Genomic DNA, 17978 nt, shown 5'->3' on the forward strand with positions numbered 1-17978 from the left:
CAGGCTTTCAGTGAGTTCTAGAAAATTTAGATTGCAGACTGTGACTTGTGGATAATTGAAGTGTTCTGGTGTATTTTTTCCCCTCTCGGAATTCCTTACCCCACTTCCCATCTGTTTCCTACCATCTCACACTTAATTACAGTTCTCCATCTATTGTTCTCCCATTGTTTCCGGTTTGTTCTGCTTCCCTTGCGACAGCACATGGTGGCTGTCTGAGTGGATGAATGGTTCACACCTGGCTGCGTTTCACTAGACCTTAAAATAGAGCTGCCAGGCATCTGTCGCCCCCACCAGACTGTGGGCTTCTCGACGCGCTGTATCCATTTCATCACTGGGTGCCTGTGGTGAGCACCTGGCACCATGCCCGCACCTAGTAGGTGGCAGGAAGTGTTTGTCGGATTTAATTAAACTTAACTGGAGTGAAAACCCCTTGCAGGAAGAAAAGGCCCACCCCTCTTCATTTTCTCTCCGTCCCCCACTGCACTTGACCTAAGGCTACAAGATGCCAGAACTGACAGCCTTTCCTAAGCAAAGTTGTAAGGTTCTGGCTCCTGTCCTGCTGATGACAAGGCAGTTGGGGAAATAATCTCAAGAATCATAAGACTAGTGAATTCCTAGCACGTGCTAAGCCCTTTCATATCGATTAGCTGGTTCATCCTTCAAATGTGTCTGCCAAGGATTAATCCCACTTAGCAAATCGGGGAACTGAGGCTCACAGTTTTGGTAACTTGCCCAAGGACATGGAGGTGGTGGTGACCTCTCTGGGACTTGGACCCAGGAGTGCCCGATGGCTCCACATTTGACCTCTCAGTAACCCACGGTGCCTGGGAACACCGGCTTTGGCAAAGCAGCCAGCGGTGGGCGGTGAGGAGAGCAGAAAGGGGAGCTGGTGGGAAGCGGGGTCAAAATAAGCCAACTTTGGGGGGGGAAAAAAAGAAAGAGGGAAGACTCTTGGCTCGAAACATCTCTCAAAGTCATCTACTTCTCCCGCTCTGCCCTCACCACGGTCTAAGCGACCCATCTCTCTGGCTTAAACAGCACTCTGTGTTTCCAGTCTCTTCAAAATGCAACTCAGATCATGTCTCTGCTCTTGTTTGAAGCCTTCTTCCTCCTGCTCTCAGGACAGAGAAGAAAAACTCACAACCAGCGGTGGGCTGGTAAACCTGCTCTCTGGGGGCCTGCGGTGGGGACAGGGGAAGGAAACAATCAAGAAAGCCCTGATTTGCAGTGGTGGCTGATTTCCATGGTGTAAAGATGCCCACCGTGGCCTGTTTCGATCTAGCAGCAGTTTAAGAACTAGTTCACAAAATTCCCAGTAATGTCACAATCGGCTCTCAGGAGCTGGTAGGAACCAGCCCCAGCACACCGCTGCAAGCGGTGACCCACCAGCGGTGCTCTGCACATCTCCCCAGCCCCAGCAGGCACCACATCCTCCCTCCTTGCCCTCCCACCGCACAGCCTGCCTTCCATCCCCACTGCCCTGAGCCAGCTGTCACGAGGCCTTTGCACATGCTGTTCCCTCCACCTGCCACACTTGTCCTCTGCCTACTCTCACGTCCTCAGGCACAGCACAGCGTCGCTTCCTCAGGCTTGAGTGGGTCCCTTTACACCGTTATACCCCCTGGTATCTGATGCACTTAGCACAGTTGACCGTGAGATCACTTGATTCATGGTTGTCTTCCGTGCCAGGCTGTAAGCCCCGTGAGGCAGGGCCTTGTCCGTATGCCTAGTAGGGACATCCTTCTCACTGTCGTTGCCGCCAGTGGCACCCCCTGGAATTGTGCAATATTTGTCCCCCCCCCTCAATGCCCACTGTGGGACCTGGCCCATCCTAGGTAATCAGTGAACTCTTCCCGAACCTTCCGGTTAAGCGTTGGTCTTCCTGTGCTTCTCTTTTGGGTAGCTCCTCCCACCTCCATTGAGGTGGTGGCTGCTGACACGCCAGCCCCCTTCAGCCGCTACCAAGCCCAGAACTTCACGCTGGTCTGCGTCGTGTCGGGAGGGAAACCAGAGCCCATGGTGAGTACCCCTGGAGTCGTCCCTCCTCGTCCCCGCCGGGCCCCCCTCCTTCGTGGCTCGTCCAGCTGCCCCTGTCACCACAGTGCTCAACTCTGCAGAATGAAGGATAGAGGCCACAGCTTGCATAAATTAACTCTGCCCCGTCTGCCTTGGTTTGACCCCGTCCACTCATCTGACCTACCCAGGCGTCCATATGCCCCTCTTGCTCCCAGGCCCCTGGTGCTGAGAACCCCCGCTTCTCCCGGACCCTGAAATCCTTGAACTGCACAGTGAGGGTGGTCTTCAGGGGATCCCAGCCTCAAGCACACCAAATAACATCAATAACATCAATAACATCCCAGTTATTGAACAGGATGGAGACAGATGAGGTCCGGAGAAGGCAAGAGATGTAAAGGGAGTCAGCCACTGTGTTCTTTTTTTTTTTTTAGTAGTCATCTTTTCTTTTTAAAATTTATTTATTTATTTATTTATTTTTGTCTGTGTTGGGTCTTCGTTTCTGTGCGAGGGCTTTCTCTAGTTGCGGCAAGCGGGGGCCACTCTTCATCGCGGTGCGCGGCCCTCTCACTATCGCGGCCTCTCTTGTTGTGGAGCACAGGCTCCAGATGCGCAGGCTCAGTAGTTGTGGCTCACGGGCCCAGCTGCTCCGCGGCATGTGGGATCCTCCCAGACCAGGGCTCGAACCCGTGTCCCCTGCCTTGGCAGGCAGATTCTCAACCACTGTGCCACCAGGGAAGCCCGCCACTGTGTTCTTGACAGAGCTGGGACTCAAGGTCATGTCCTCCAGCTCCAAGTCCAGCTCCAAGTAGGAAGGAGGGAGGAAAAGGGGGAGGAAGGAAGCAGGGAAGAGGGAGAAATCCCTGTTTGGGCCAACTCCTTATTAGACCCACCCTAACCACTTTGGGGTCTGTCAGTGCAGCTCACGAGTTATTGTCATGGCTGCTGTAAGGGGCGGGGGTAGGATGGGAGAGCATGTGGAGAGCCGGGTTCTAGCCCCTAATGTCACATGCACCAAATGACCCTGAGCAGGAAGACCTCCCCTCTGCTTCTCAGGTTCTTCGAGGAGGTTTAGGGCGTGGGCACCATTATAGTTTTTCAGCATTTTTAGAAGCAGCAGGACCTGTTTGGTCTGATTCAAATACACAGAAGCCCCATGTTGAAAACATTTAAAAGTGAAGGAAGGGCAAGTTGCCCTAATGGGTCCCTGAGGCACCTCTGTGGAACCCTTAGAGTTCCCTGAACCATACTGAGAACCTATGGGCTACATGCTCCCAAGGCCAATTTTGACCTTATATGATACTTTGAGTCTTGACCTTGTGAGTTTCACACATCACTAGGGGTGGGGCTGGAGCCTTGGGCAGGGGGATTAGAGTTCAAGGTGGGGAGGCAGGGGCTCTCCTCCTTCCAGACCCTTGACTGTCTCACAGGCAGGGTCCAGTGGGGTGACCTTGGGACTGGGCCAGCCCCACCCCAGGACCAGCTGTCCAGGACAGGGCAGGAGTGGAGAGAACCAAGACAGCGCAGTAAGCAGGTGCTCAGAGGCACAGGGGGGCAGTAGGCAGGGGTGCAGAGAGGAGCCTTTGACGAGGCCCATCTCCCTCCACCTGCACTTTACAGTCCTGAGGACACAGGCCAAAAAGCAGCTTCAAAGCCAGCAATTGGTGAGATAAGAGCATGGCCCCAAGATTTCCCTTTGGAGCCCAGAAAGAGGTCTGCCCTCTCAAAGATGAGACAAGCTGGTCTTTTTCCCCAAAGAAAAACTCCTTTTCTGCAGGGCACAAAGAAAGTCTCCTCACCCACCCTGGGGCTGCAGGAAGACCCCCTCCTCCCCCAGCTGGCCAGTTCCTGCCATTTAAGACATAGCAGTACAATATTCAAATATATATCTGTAAAAAAAATATATATATATCTGAAAGGTCCTCATCTCCCCACATTCCAGGCACCTTACGTTTGCCTGGGATATCAGAACTTGAAAGAATTCTTTGACATAAATTACAAACCTGCTTTTGAAGCACTTTTCAAAAAAAAAAAAAGAAAGAAAGAAAAACCCCAAAGCAGGCTATTATGTGCATAAGAGATTCTTCATTGGAGCTATAAACTCTGACAGATTCTGCACATCCCATGTTTCATTCCCCTCCCCCCACCCGGTCCTCCCCCGCCTCCTCCATCTCCCTTTCCCCGCTGGCACCAGCGTCCCCAGAGCTGCTTCCTGGCCTCCTCTCTCCCTGTCTCCCATCGATTTATTTAAAAAAAATACACCGAATCCCCACAGGCCCCTGGCGTATGTACCAAAATAAAAAGACAGCAAATTAAATTAAATGCCGCCTCTCAAAACTCAAATTCCCTATTAGCGGAGGAAGTGAGAAGATGCGGCCTTTCGCCTCATCCCGCACCTAGCTCCTTCCCACACGCACACCTGTTTCCTGCCTTCCTCTCCAAAACCTCCAAGATGTGCACACACACACACACACACACAGATCCTTTCCTCCTCCTCCTGACATCTCACTGAATCTCTGGTGCTCCTCCACCTTTGCTCTCACCCACCTGCTCTCCCCAGGTGGGCACGGACCACACCCTTGGAGCCCAGGGGCGCTGCCAGGGCTGGGTCCATGGTGCTTTTTCCACACACTGTTTCTAAGCATCCAACAGCCTCGTGAAGTTAAGTGTTCTCATTCCCTTCGTGAAGTAGGTGTTCTCAGTAAGGAAACTGAGGCTCAAAGAGGCTCGCTAGCTCAGTCTCTGCCACCAGAGCCTGCGTGTCCCCATTGAACCGAGCTGACTCAGAGCGCTTGGGGTGCTGGAGGGAGAGGGACAGAGAGTGGTCCATCTGGAAGGCTACTAGGAGGAGGAGGCTCCTGAAGGATTGGACCCCTGTGGCCATTTCCTCTGAGAGCCCACTGGGAGGTCCATGTCATTGGGGCAAAATCTTTTCCCACACCCTCCTTGCAATTTCAGGTTTATTTCAAACGAGATGGGGAACCCATCGACGCAGTGCCCCTGTCAGAGCCGCCGGCTGCTAGCTCTGGCCCCCTCCAGGACAGCAGGCCTTTCCGCGGCCTCCTGCACCGTGACCTAGACGACACCAAGATGCAGAGGTCACTGTCCCTGCTGGATGCTGAGAGCCGGGGCGGGCATTCCTACACAGAGCGCCCCTCCCGCAGCCTGACCCCGGATCCCAGCATCCTCCTCCAGCCAACCACCGAGAACATCCCCGAGACGGTGGTGAGCCGCGAGTTCCCCCGCTGGGTCCACAGCTCCGAGCCTGTCTACTTCCTGAGCCACAGCCGTACGCCAGGCAGTGACGGCACCGTGGAGGTGCGCGCCCTGCTCACCTGGACGCTCAACCCGCAGATCGACAACGAAGCCCTCTTCAGCTGTGAGGTCAAGCACCCGGCACTGTCGATGCCCATGCAGGCAGAGGTCACGCTGGGTGAGGCTCGATGGAAGCCACTCTGCAGGGCCCCTGCAGAACTGGGCGGTGGGGAGCCTTGGAATAGGGCGGGCTGCCGGCCACCACGGAGATGGGAAGGAGTTGGAGCAAGCCGGGGTCGGGGTTAGGCACGGAGGTCAGAGTCAGGCTATTTGGGAGGTTTGCTGAGCTGTGTTGGAGGACATGGGAAATTACAGGGAGGTCTGGGGAGTTTGGTCCAGCAGGATCAAGGATATGGAAGTCACGGAAGTTTTGCTAGATCAGTGTTAGGAACATGGGAGGTTTTCAGGATTGAAGATGGAACGGGACAGTCCCAGGGAACTTTGCTGGGTGAGTGAAGAAGACACAGGAGTTGGGACTCATAAGGGAGAGTTGCTGAGTCAGGTCAGGAAACGTCCAGGGAAGGATGGGAACATAGGAGGTGACAAAGGGGTTTTCTCAATTGAAATAAGAGACCCATGAGTGCAGGGACACTTACTGGGTAAGGATCATGAGCGTGGCGGGTCGGAGGCTTGTCGGATTAGGGTCAGGATTACTGAAGGTAGTTTTGCCGGCTTGGGGTAGAGAACTTACAGGACGCGGGAGGATACTGCTCTCGCTTACACTTTTAAGTACAATGGAAACCCTGTCATCTGCAGGGATGTGGGCACAGCCAGGACACTGGACACCCAGGGATAGCTCAGCCCGAGAACCCAATCCCCATCTGGGACCTGCTTCCTCTTCCCACGGAGCCCCAACTCTGCACGTCCCCAGAGCAGATCCTTGTTTCCCCTTGTACATCTCCTCCCAGCTGAGTAAAGGCAGGGAGACGGGACATGTGGAATCTTCTCTATTAGAAATATGAGGTTCTCAGAACCAGGATTTGTATTGACTGGGGTGGGGTGGGGTGGGGCAGGGAGATGGGCACACTGACCCAGTACTGGCCCTCTTTGCCCACAACCCTCTGGACCTTGGTTTTCAGTACCCAGCAGCTCAACCCAGAGCCCAAGATGCCGGGGCTTGTCCCCTGCATCTCCTGCAGTGGTGAAGAGCTGCATGGAAACATCCACAGCCCCTAACCCAGGACCCTCATGACCGAGGACAGATAGCAATGACTGACGAGGGTTGAGACCCCAGCCTGTGCCTGGGGTTCCAAAGGCCGTCTCTGTTTTTAGCAAGTCCACCAGAAAACCCAGCACCAGCTCTGCACCAAACACCAAGAAAAGGATTTCATGTACATATAACACCTACTCTGTGCCAGGAACATATGCAAGGATTCTCTCATTCACTCCTCACAAGCAGTTTACCATGCAGTCCCATTTTACAGGTGAGCAAAACTGAGGCTCAGTTTGGTGGGGTCCCTTTCTCTGAGTCACCAACTTATAAGTAGCAGAGCTGGGATTTCCAGCCAGGTCTGTTGGTGCCTTCTCCAATTCCCCTATGCCAACCACTGAACTTACCAGCCCCAGGAGTGGGCACCCTTGCTGGCTATGGGGTTAGTTGTCTGAAGTGTGATGAAAATGGCCCTTTGATTCCCACAGGCCACTTGCCCACACAGAAAATAATAATAAGGGCTAACATTTACTGAACACCTACTATATACCATGGACCGTTGCTTTTCTCATATGAACACAATTAGTAACCCAGTTACCCAGTTGGTAATCCTCATGGTCACTCAATGAGGTCAGCATTATTAGTATCCCATATCACAGATGAGGCAACTGAGGCGCAGTGAGGTTAAGTAAGTTGCCCAAGGTAAGTGGGGGAGGGTTCAAAGGCAGGCAGTGTGGCCCCAGTGTCTTGCCCTTCGCTTCCACTCACTGTGCTGCCTCAGGGCACCTGTTGTCATGGTGCCTGCCCCCTGAGTACCATTTGCTCGTCATGCCGTAGAAACTTCACAAGCACCCCTTATGGCCAGGCCCTGTGCCAGGCGCTGGGATGATCCCCACGCAGAGCCAGCCCAGACCCCTCTCTCAGCCTTCCCACCTTGCCAGAACTCCCGCCCCCAGTTTCTCTGGACCCTCCATCCTTCCCAGAGCTCCTTCTTTCATTTGAACCTCCCTGTCCCCAAGATACAGTCTGCTCCCAGGCTGGGAGGCAGAGCAGCCTCGGCACTTCATCGGGATGCCTTGCCCATGAAAGCCGCCCCCAGCCTCTCTTGCCCAAGGCTCGACTTCCCATGGGAGGGCTCCCTGTCCCACCCCCACAGAGAATGAGAAAGACGAGACCAGGCAAGGACTTCCGAGCGTGTGGAAAGGTGAGCTTACGGTTCACATCGCCCAGTGATGGGCGGGGTGCTGCCGCTGGCTTGTTCCCCCCCCCTGCCACCCCCTATCCCAAGCCGTAGTAAAGCACTTGCCTGCCCTGTCCCAGATTCCAGATGGTTCCCTTGACCGGAGCCACCTTGGTGTGCACCCCCAACCTCCATCATCAGAGCAAGAGAAAGGCCCACTCACAGCCAGTGGGCATGACCAATATGTGTGTGCCCACGGGAAATTGGGGAACACAGCAGGGCCACCCAGGCGAAGGGGCCAAATTGGGTGGGTGAGTGAAGAGACCCCCCAGGCTGGCTTTCCGTCTTACCCCAGCTGCTGTCAGTTGGTGAGATCTCAAGCCCCTTAGGTCTCTGAGCCTTGTTCTCTGACCTGTTGAGCGGGGGAATGATAGTAACCTCATAAGTGTTTGGAGCATGTGCTGGCAGCCGGGCTCTATGCAAGATGCTTTTCTCCAAGATCTCCTTGCAGTGACCCTATCAGGCAGCTGAGAGATGCCATCATTATCCCCATTTTATAAGTAAGGGAACCCAAGCTTAGAGCAACCCTCCTCAGGTCACCCAGCCAGGTCTGACCCCAGAGCCCACGCTCCTAACCACTGTGCTCTACTGCCCATCCGGTGGGGCTGCGGTGAGGACCCATGGAGCCCGTGGGTGTAGCCGGTGGAGAGTGGTGTGAACCAGAGGGGTCCTGAGTGAGCGCTTGCACTTCACACAATCAAGGCACCCTGCACTCTGGCCATGGGGGTGAGACAGAGGGCTGCATGAGATGACCCCGGGGCACAGAATCCAGTCATCTGGTCAGGACTTTAAAAGTTAGGCCAACAAGGGTTGGGGCATGCCTCCCTGTGATGGCCCTTTGCTTCTCCTGTTCCCGCCGCCAGTGATGCCCTCCCCAGCTCAGACGCCACTGCCCCTAAGAAGACAGACGCCTGGTGATCCTAGAGCCCATCTCAGTAGACAGCAACTACATTCCTCCCATTGATCAAGCCAGAACCCTTGGAGTCACCCACTTTCCCCCTCTTTTCTCCTACCCAACAGCCAAGCCATCCTTAAGCCCTGGCAGCTCAACCTCAGAATATATCCCACATCTACCCTGTCTCATGGTTTCCTCTCCGACCACCCAATCTAAGCACCAGCAGTTCACACTGGATTATTACAGTAGCCCCAAAACTGGCCTTTCTGCTTCCACTTGTGTGCATTTCTGTTCTCCACTCTGATTGATCTAAAATATAAATCCACATACACACCCACCCAAAACCCTCCAATGGTAGACAGATTGATAGAACAAAAAAAGAGCCCAGAAATAGACCCACATATAGTCAGTTGATTTTTTTTTAATTATTTATTTATTTATTTTTGGCTGTGTTGGATCTTTGTTTCTGTGCGAGGGCTTTTCTCTAGTTGTGGCAAGCGGGGGCCACTCTTCATCGCGGTGCGCGGGCCTCTCACTATTGCGGCCTTTCTTGTTGCGGAGCACAGGCTCCAGACGCGCAGGCTCAGTAGTTGTGGCTCACGGGCCTAGTTGCTCCGCGGCATGTGGGATCTTCCCAGACCAGGGCTCGAACCCGTGTCCCCTGCATTGGCGGGCAGATTCTCAACTACTGAGCCATCAGGGAAGCCCCAGTCAGTTGATTTTTGATAAAGGTCCCTAGGCTGTTCGATGGGAAGAGAATGCTTCTTAACACATGGCCCCGGAACTACTGGATACACTTAAGGAGGAAATGAACCTGACCCCTACCACACACACACACACACACACACACACACACACACAAGAATTAACCTGAGATGAATCACAGACCTCAATGTAAAACCCAGCATCATAAAACTTCTAGAGCAAAACACAGGAATATATCTTTGTGACATTGAGGTAGTCAAGGATTTCTTAAAGAGTCACAAAAAGCACTAAATGCAAATTTGAAAATTGGTGAATTGGACTTAATCAAAATTCAAATCTTCTGCTCCTAAGAAGATACTTTTAAGAAAGTGAAATGTGGTGAAATGGAAAAGCAAACTACAAACAGAGAAAATACTCTCAGTACAGATATATGATGAGGGATCTGTATCCAGAATATATAAGGAACTACTACAGATCAGTAATGATGACTCAAATTTTAAAGAGAGGATATACAAATGGCTAATCAGCATATAAAAAGATATATAACTTCATTAGGGAAATGAAGACTAAAACCTCAGTGAGATACCATTTCACAACCACTAAAATGCCTAACATGGGAAAGACGGACAACACCAAATGTTGGCAAGGTCATAGAACAGTAAGAACCCTCATACAGGGCTGGGAGTATAAAACAGTACTACTGCTTTGGAAAACTAGTAGTTTCTTACAAAGATAAAAATACCCCTCCCTACTCTATGACCCAGCAATTTCACTCCTAAGTATCTACCCAAGAGAAATGAAAACATATGTCCACAAAGACCTGAATGTTCACAGCAGCTTTATCCATAACAACAACAACAACAACTGTAAAAAACCCAAATGTCCGTAACTAGGAAAATGGATGAACAAATCTGTGATATATTCATATAATGAACCACTTCTCATCAATACAGATGAATGAACTCCTAATACACCAACAACGTGGACGAAGCTCAGAAACATTGTGCTGAGTGAGGGTAGTCAGGCAGAAGAGTATAAACTGCACGCTTCCATTTATATGAACACCTAGAACATGAAACAAACCTCTGAGGATAGAAAGTGGAACAATGTCAACCTGTGGAGGGTGGAAATTGACTGGAAGGAGGCATCAGGGGACCTCTGGAGGGATGGGAATGTTCTCGAATTTGGTTGGGATAGTGGTTACATAGATGTTCACGTTTATGAAGATTTGTCAAATTGTGTTCTTAAGAACAGTGCATTTCCCTTATGTGAGTTTCCTCACAATTTAAAAATATATGAAAGTCAAAACAAAACAAAATAATCCTCTAGACTGCCATCACATCTAAAATTACCTCCCCACGTGCTCATCTTTCACACTCGTCTCTGCCCCATCTGCTCCAGCCACAGGCTTCTCCTTACTCTTCCTTGAATATGCCCAGCTCAGACCCACCTCTGTGACTTTGCACTGTCCTTCCTTTCCGCCTAGATTAATCTTACCCCAGGTATTGTCAATCCCTCCTTCATCAGATCTCTGCTCAAATCTTCTACTCAGAGGCTCCTTCCTTGAACACCCTATTTCAGCCTCCTCCTCCTGGCCCCATCAATTCCTTACTTTGCTTTGCTTTCTGGCATTGCGTTTATCTCCACGTGTAAGTATATGATATATTTTCTTATTGCCTGGATCTTCCACTAGAATTTAAGTTGCACGTGGGCAGGGTCTTTACCTGCCTTGTTCACATGGTGCAGGGCTCAGCACAATCTGTAACATATGACTTAATAAACACTTCCCTAATAATCAATTAGCTAATATTTCCTGAGTTGTTGTGAAGATTAAACAAGGCGTGCATACAAAGTGCTTAGCATAGTGACAGAGTAAGTACTCAGTAAATATAAGCTATTGTTGTTATTCATTATTGTTTCCCCAACATTGCCCTGCATAGTGATCGACACAGATTAGGCATAAAGAACTAGATGGTTAGAGTAGATGAATGAATGGGTGCGTGAGTAGATTAGTAGGTTTATGGGTAGGTATATGGATGGATAAATGGATGGATGGATGATATGGTGGAGGGATGAATAATATGATGGAATGATAGATGAATGGATAGAACAAATGCTTGGATGGATGGATGGATGGATGGATGATACGATGGAGGGATGAATAATATGATAGAGTGATGGATGGATGGATAGAATGAATGCTTGGTTGGATGAACGAATGGATGCATGGATGGATGGATAAGTGGGTTGGTGAGTGGGTGGGTGAGTGGGTAGATGAGTGAGTGGTTGTCTTAGTGAACACCTAGAATTCCTGTGGTCGGGCACCTAGAGGAGCTTTCCGTGAGATTTCACAAGGCTCTCCTTGCAGCAAAATGCTAAGGAGAGTAAAGAGAGCAGTTATATAATCAGGATTTTTTGTTACGTCCCTGAACAGATGCACACCACTTCACATTTCACATTTCCATCTCATATCTCTCCCCCATTGTCATTTTCAGAGCAACTCCTCAAATAGTAGGATAGCAGTCTATTCTCCCCATTTACAGGTGAGAAAATTGAGGCCCAACAAGTTGAATTGACTCATCCAAGTCACGTAACTGGAGAGTAGAAGACAGGCCTCAATCCTGGGTCTCCTGACTCCCACTCTTTCCATATGTCCAGGGGTTGAGGGGAGGGAAGTCCCAGGGGCTGAGAACCTTCCTTCAGGTACCTTCAGTGATGTGTTCTAGGGGCAGGAGAGAGGGGCCAGGACTTGACTGCCAGGAGCTGCTAATGGGTGTCAGCACGTGGTGGAAGCGTGCGGGTGATAGCAGCTGGCCTGGCTTCCAGAAGCATCTTGATGCAGCAGTGAGGGCAGGAGTCAGAGGGGCCACCTGCCACCAAGGCTCTTGCCGGTCGGCAGCTGCCAGGATCGAGCTTGGAAGAGTGAGGGCAGAGCAGACCCCTTGCCTACCCATTCTCTGCTTCTCAGGGTCAGCTCCACACAGGAGCCTCTGGACCTGGCAGCTCAGGGCAGCAGGGAAGGGGTCTGGCTGCCCACGTGGAAGAAGGCATCCAGCTTTCCCCCTCCTCCACCCCTGGGTTCCAAGCTTCGCTCTAAAGACTTATGTAACTTCAGGTCCCACCCCTGCCACTTCTTTGCTGTGTGACCTCGGGCAAGTCACTGCCCTCCTGGGAGCCAGTTTTACGGCCTGCAAAATGGGTTTCATGGCAACCTGCCTCGTAAGCACCAAGATGGGTGAGACAGTCCTAGAATGAGGTCTAGCACATGTCAGGCACCTGATAAATGTGAGTTCCCTCCGTTTGAGGCCAGGAGACCCAGGCGTGGCCTGAAGGGGGTGGGCGGGACCTTTAGAAACGGAGACAGTTAGGAATCTGACCTAGGAGAGGAAGTCGTCTGCCCTGGTCCTCCAGCTCACGCTTCTCCGGGACAGGGATGCCCTTCCACGCCCCCTGCTGGCTGCAGCAGGACAGTGCCATCCCAGCAGGACAAGAAGAGGAGACAGAATAACCCAGGGCCAGACGGCCCTATGCAGCGCTTCTCACCTGCAAAGGGACCTTGACAGCACTTGAATGTTCATTAAAAAGATGAGAAAGTTACTTGACTTCCCCAAGCCTTCATTGCCTTATGGGGACAATCTCAAGAGGTTGGAAGTGTAAATGAGGTCATGCATAAAGTGTGTCACAGAGTGCCTGGCACTTAGGATGCTCTGGACAAATGTTAGCCCTTAAACCCACCATCTCCCAATATTCCTAACGACCCAGTGTGGTGGGTGGGCAAGGGTTGCCTTGGCTGTTCCCACCCTGTGTTTGGGGAAAGCCAGGGGAAGTGACTGGTCCAGGGGCACATAGACTAGACTCCTTTCTCATGTGGGTGGACGCAGCAGCGGAAGCTGCCCGTGCCTTCCCTGCCATTCCCTCCCCTCGCACAGGCCCGGCTTTTCCTGCTGATGCCTCCCTCCGCCCCACACGGCCCTTAAGGTGTCTTGCTCGTGGTTTAATTAATAGTCCTTTGGTTTCATTCTCAGAGAGTGAAATTGGTTGGCAGTGCCTAGGAAATCACCCACATCTGCCAGCTGCTCTGATTTCTGCTCTGAGAGCTCTGAGTGGGAAGGAGAGGCTCGGGTAGCAGGTGGGGCAGATGGGGAGAACCCAGGCCAGCCCCAGGGCCTGGGGACAAAGCTTTTCTCCTGCTGCCACCCCTGGAAGATGTCCAAAGAGAGTGACACAGAGCATGGCACTCTGCTCCAAACCCTATCACTTTCCCCTAGCCCAGGAAGCTCTATGGGGTCTGGCCCCGTCCCCACCCCCATCACTCCTGACCTTCCACCTCAGCGCCACGCCCTGGCTGTTCCCTCCACGTGGAACCCTTTTCAGGAGCTTCATCTCAGCTGAAATGTCAGCTCGTTGGAAGAGACAGACCATCACTCCCCACTTGTCCAATTCTCCACACAATGCCATGGCTCTCCAGTAGTTTTTTATTCATGTACTTATTTGTGTATCAAATGTCTCCTCAACTAAAGTGTAAGCTGTGTGTCGGCAGGCATGTGTCTCCATCACCACTGCGTCCCCAGCCCTGCCCCAAAGCCTGCCACACAGTTGGCTCAATAATTACTTGTTAAATGAATGAATGAGTGATGAATGGATCTGGCAGAAAGAAGCCTGGCACAAAAGTCATGGGACAGGAGAAACTGGCTCCGTGGGTGACCTTGGATAAGCCTCTTCGTTACCCCTGGGCCTCAGTTTCCCAATCTGAAACCTGAGAGCATGGACTCAGTGATCCCAGGGGCTCTTCCATCCCGATATTCTCTGGTTCATAGGAGGCAGCACCCTTGGGCATCTTGTCTCCCACATTCAGAGAAGTTAAGGGGCTTGAAAGAAGTGATACAAGCAGGTGAGGAAGAGAGGCAGGGAGGACACAGGCCAGGCCCAAGGAGGGAGATGGTTCCCCCCACATTTTGCCACCTTCCACTCACCTCCAACCCAGAGATTCCAGAAAAACCCCACTGGGCATATTAACCTGGTAGAAGGCTCTCTGGAGTAGGAGTAATGAGACCAGAAATTTCATCCCAGTTCTTCTTCACTGTGTGAACTTCAGCAAGTTACTTCCCCTCTCTGAGCCTCAGTTAACTCAGCTATACAATGGGGATGATAATGGCAGGACCCCACCTCACAAGGGTTTAGTGCAGGTAGGAGTGTGGGTGTTTTGAGTAGAACTGGCTTCTGGAGCAGGTTTCTCCCTGTTAGCTGCTAAGTCGTCTCCCAGGTGGCACCTCCCTTGGGTGTCCCTGACTCCACTGTCCCCTGGGCTTCTCCGATCTGACCCCTTGTTACACCGGTTTGTGCTTGTCTTTTGACCCCACTGAGAGTGAACCCCACAAGGACAGGAATTGTGCTCTGTACACAATTAAATCCCCAGGTCCCAGCCAGGGCTCGGGAAAGGTGTATGAATGAATGCAGGCATCAATGAATGATCTGGATAGGAAATTTCTCTCCCATTCCCCCAGCACCTCTTTTCTTTGCTTAGTCTCCTCTCCCCCGCACAAACACACACCTCTCTGACCTGGCCTTCCTCTCCCTATAGTTGCCCCCAAAGGACCCAAAATCATGATGACGCCCAGCAGAGCCCGGGTCGGGGACACAGTGAGGATTCTGGTCCATGGATTTCAGGTCAGCCTCTCTCTGAGCATCTGCAAGGGTGGCGGGAGGTCATCAGGCACCAGCGGGGCACCAGCATCCCTGGCAGCATGCTCTGAGACCCTCCCCTTGACCTCCAGCACAGCCAGCTGGTCTCAGTCTCCCTAATCTGTGTAATGGCAGAATTGGCTTCCACGAGGAATGGCACGGGGTGCACGCATGGATTTGCTCGCCCACCTACAACTTAGAGCAGACATGGCACATGGATCTTGACATACTTTCCAGCCCTAGAGTCCTTTCCTTCCTGGGGTCTGGGCAGCCAGTCCCAACCCATCAGGTGAAAATGTGTCACCCACCCTGGCCAGGCCATGCCTCTGGCCCCTTCCTGCTCTGGCAGAATGGTCCCTCCTGTGACCCGACTCTCTCCTGCTCTGGCCAACAGAACGAAGTCTTCCCAGAGCCCATGTTCACATGGACGCGGGTTGGGAGCCGCCTCCTGGATGGCAGCGCTGAGTTTGATGGGAGGGAGCTGGTGCTGGAGCGGGTTCCCGCTGAGCTCAACGGCTCCATGTACCGCTGCATGGCCCAGAACCCTCTGGGCTCCACCGACACACACACCCGGCTCATCGTGTTTGGTACGCTGCGCCCAACTAGGGGATCGGGAGGGCTACCCGGGGAGGCCCCGGGCTGGAGCTTTCCCAAGGAGGAGGGAGCAGTAGGGGCCCAAGTCCCGTAAATTTGCCCTGAGAGGGTGCCCCACAGGGAAGCACAACAGTTCAGTGGTTAAAACCATAACAGCTTTGGAGCTAGAGAACCCTGGGTTCAAATCCCAGATACACCACTTAGCAGCTGGGCAACGCTGGGCAAACTGTTTCCCCTCCCTCAGTTTCTCCATCTGTAGAATGGGGCTGATACCACCCAGCCCGCAGAGGCTGTGTGGCTGCCCTGAGAGGGTGCACATGACACCCACAGCGGGTGCTGGATGAGGGGCCTCCTTTGCCGAGTTCCAAATGCCATCCCCGCTCTAGTTCTCTTTCTGTTCTTCCCAACAGAAAACCCAAATATCCCAAAAGGAACGGAGGACTCCAATGGTAAGTCTCCACTCTCAGAGCTTCTAGCTTAAAAGCTCTGATCCCCCAAACGACCCCTTTGTATGACCTTGCCCCTCCCTCATGCTGTAGGCACATAATTGACCTCTAGTTGGGCAGAGTCTGGGTCAAAGGTCAGGAGTGGGCCCTAAAGCAATTAAGCATCCCTAAGCAGCTGGCAGGGATTTCTAGGGACCGAGTCTCTCTCAGAGAGCTCAGCTGCCATGGTCCCAAGATGTGTCTAGCGTTGACCGTGGGGTTGTGATCTGGGGCCCTTGACCACTTCATAGGATGGTGGGGCCCTTTATACTGCCCTCCCTCAGCTGCCCCCGAGCTGAGCACCACCCCATGGGACACAGACACTCCTCCCAGGCCTGCCAGCCCTCCCTTTCCCACAGTGAGCCAATCTCACAGTTCATGATGGAGGCTCCCCCAACTCCTAGTCCCCACCGCAGCGTCCTGATGGCCACCAGGGAGCCTGACCTCCACCCAGCAGGCCTGGGACAGGGAAGAGATCACGCACAATCAGGTGGGACAGATAGCAGAGCTACGATTTGAACCCAGCCCATCCCAACACTGAAGTCCAGACTCTTGGCCAGGGCCCTTCAAAGCTCTGCGGTCCCCAGGCTCCACACCCACCCATGCCCCCCACCAGAAAGCAAAGCGAGTGGGTCACAGGCCCTGACGCTGCTCCCTGCACAGGTTCCACGTCTGGCCCTGCTGGCATCCGGCTCACCTTGGTGCTCGCCCTGACAGTGGTCCTGGAGCTGACGTGAAGGCTCAGCCTCGCTCCCTCCATTCCATCTGGCACTGACATCTCTGCAATTGGTTTTCATTTCTTTTCTAAACTATTTCCAGTCTTGTTCTTAGTCTCTTTCTGTCCATGTCTTGGCTTCTTTGGTCGGTTTAATTAAAACAGAACATTTTTCCCCACCTCGGTCTGTGGCTCTGTATTCTTCCTGTTCTATAGAAGCAACTGGGCACCTCCGGACCTGCAGCCTTGGGACGGGCACCGAGGGGGGTGATGAAGGACATGGAGGGCATGCTCTTCCCTGGAGGAGGGGTGGAGGGGCAGCTCCTTGTTTCACACAAATCCAGTTGTGGGAAGTGGCCAGGGACTCTACTCAGGAAATTCAAGTTCCCTCAGGGCCAAGTGTAATAGTCAGCTCTTACCACAATAATGCTGCGTAACAAAGGGACCCAAATCACAGTGGCATGCAACAACAAGCATTTATGATTGTGTTTACGTTTAGGACAAAGTGGTTCAGCTGATATAGTCTGGACTCACTTGGGCAGCTCTGCTTCAGGCAACAGGCTATCTGGGCTGAATTCTAGGGTATGGGTTGGGCACAGGTCTCATCCATGGTTGTTTGTTCTGGGGCCCAGGCTAAAGGGGCTGTGGCCGTCTGACAGTTGATCCTCTTATGGTAGATCATCATAGCTAAAGAAAAAAAATTCAAACCATGCAAGCGCAGTTAAGGCATCTGCCTATCATGTCCTTGAACACTCCTTTAGCCAAAGCAAGTCACATGGCCAAGGCCAACGTCAATCAAGGTCACATGTAAGTCAATGGTAGAGGTTCCAGAACTTCCTGTTCAACTACTAGAAGATTCCCCATGCCATTCAGCTATTAGAGGGAAGGGCTGAGAGTGTCTGGAGATGGGTGGGGTTGGCCTCTCTGAGCTGTGGCCAAAACCTGAGGGTCACCAAGGAGAGCCCTGGAAGACTGTGTTAATCTGGATAGGAGAAGCTAGGCTGCAGTAACACATTAACCCCAGAGTTTTACTGGATTAACATAATAAAAACTTATTTGGGGCTCAGGCAGGTTGGGTAGTCCTCTTCTATCCTGTAGCTAGACCAACTGGAATATGTGGCCTCTACGATCTGCAGGGCAGGGAAAGAGAGGGCTGGAGGATCAGAATGACGGGCAGAATAATA

At 52.4% G+C, this 17978-nt stretch overlaps 1 protein-coding gene across 1 annotated transcript in view; it reads left to right on the forward strand.

The window, feature by feature from the left end:
* The window catches only part of IGSF21 (immunoglobin superfamily member 21), a 246123-nt gene extending 229150 nt beyond the window's left edge, over positions 1-16973 (forward strand). Inside the window, exons 5-10 of the mRNA XM_036828283.1 lie at positions 1904-2019; positions 4972-5446; positions 14900-14985; positions 15395-15587; positions 16005-16043; positions 16743-16973. Of these exons, the coding sequence (XP_036684178.1) occupies positions 1904-2019; positions 4972-5446; positions 14900-14985; positions 15395-15587; positions 16005-16043; positions 16743-16816 (983 nt within the window). The 3' untranslated portion in view covers positions 16817-16973. The remainder of the gene's footprint in view (positions 1-1903; positions 2020-4971; positions 5447-14899; positions 14986-15394; positions 15588-16004; positions 16044-16742) is intronic.
* The last annotated feature ends 1005 nt before the right edge of the window (positions 16974-17978 follow it).

This window comes from Balaenoptera musculus, chromosome 1 (assembly GCF_009873245.2).
Source record: "Balaenoptera musculus isolate JJ_BM4_2016_0621 chromosome 1, mBalMus1.pri.v3, whole genome shotgun sequence".
In the NCBI taxonomy this organism is placed as follows: Eukaryota; Metazoa; Chordata; class Mammalia; order Artiodactyla; family Balaenopteridae; genus Balaenoptera; species Balaenoptera musculus.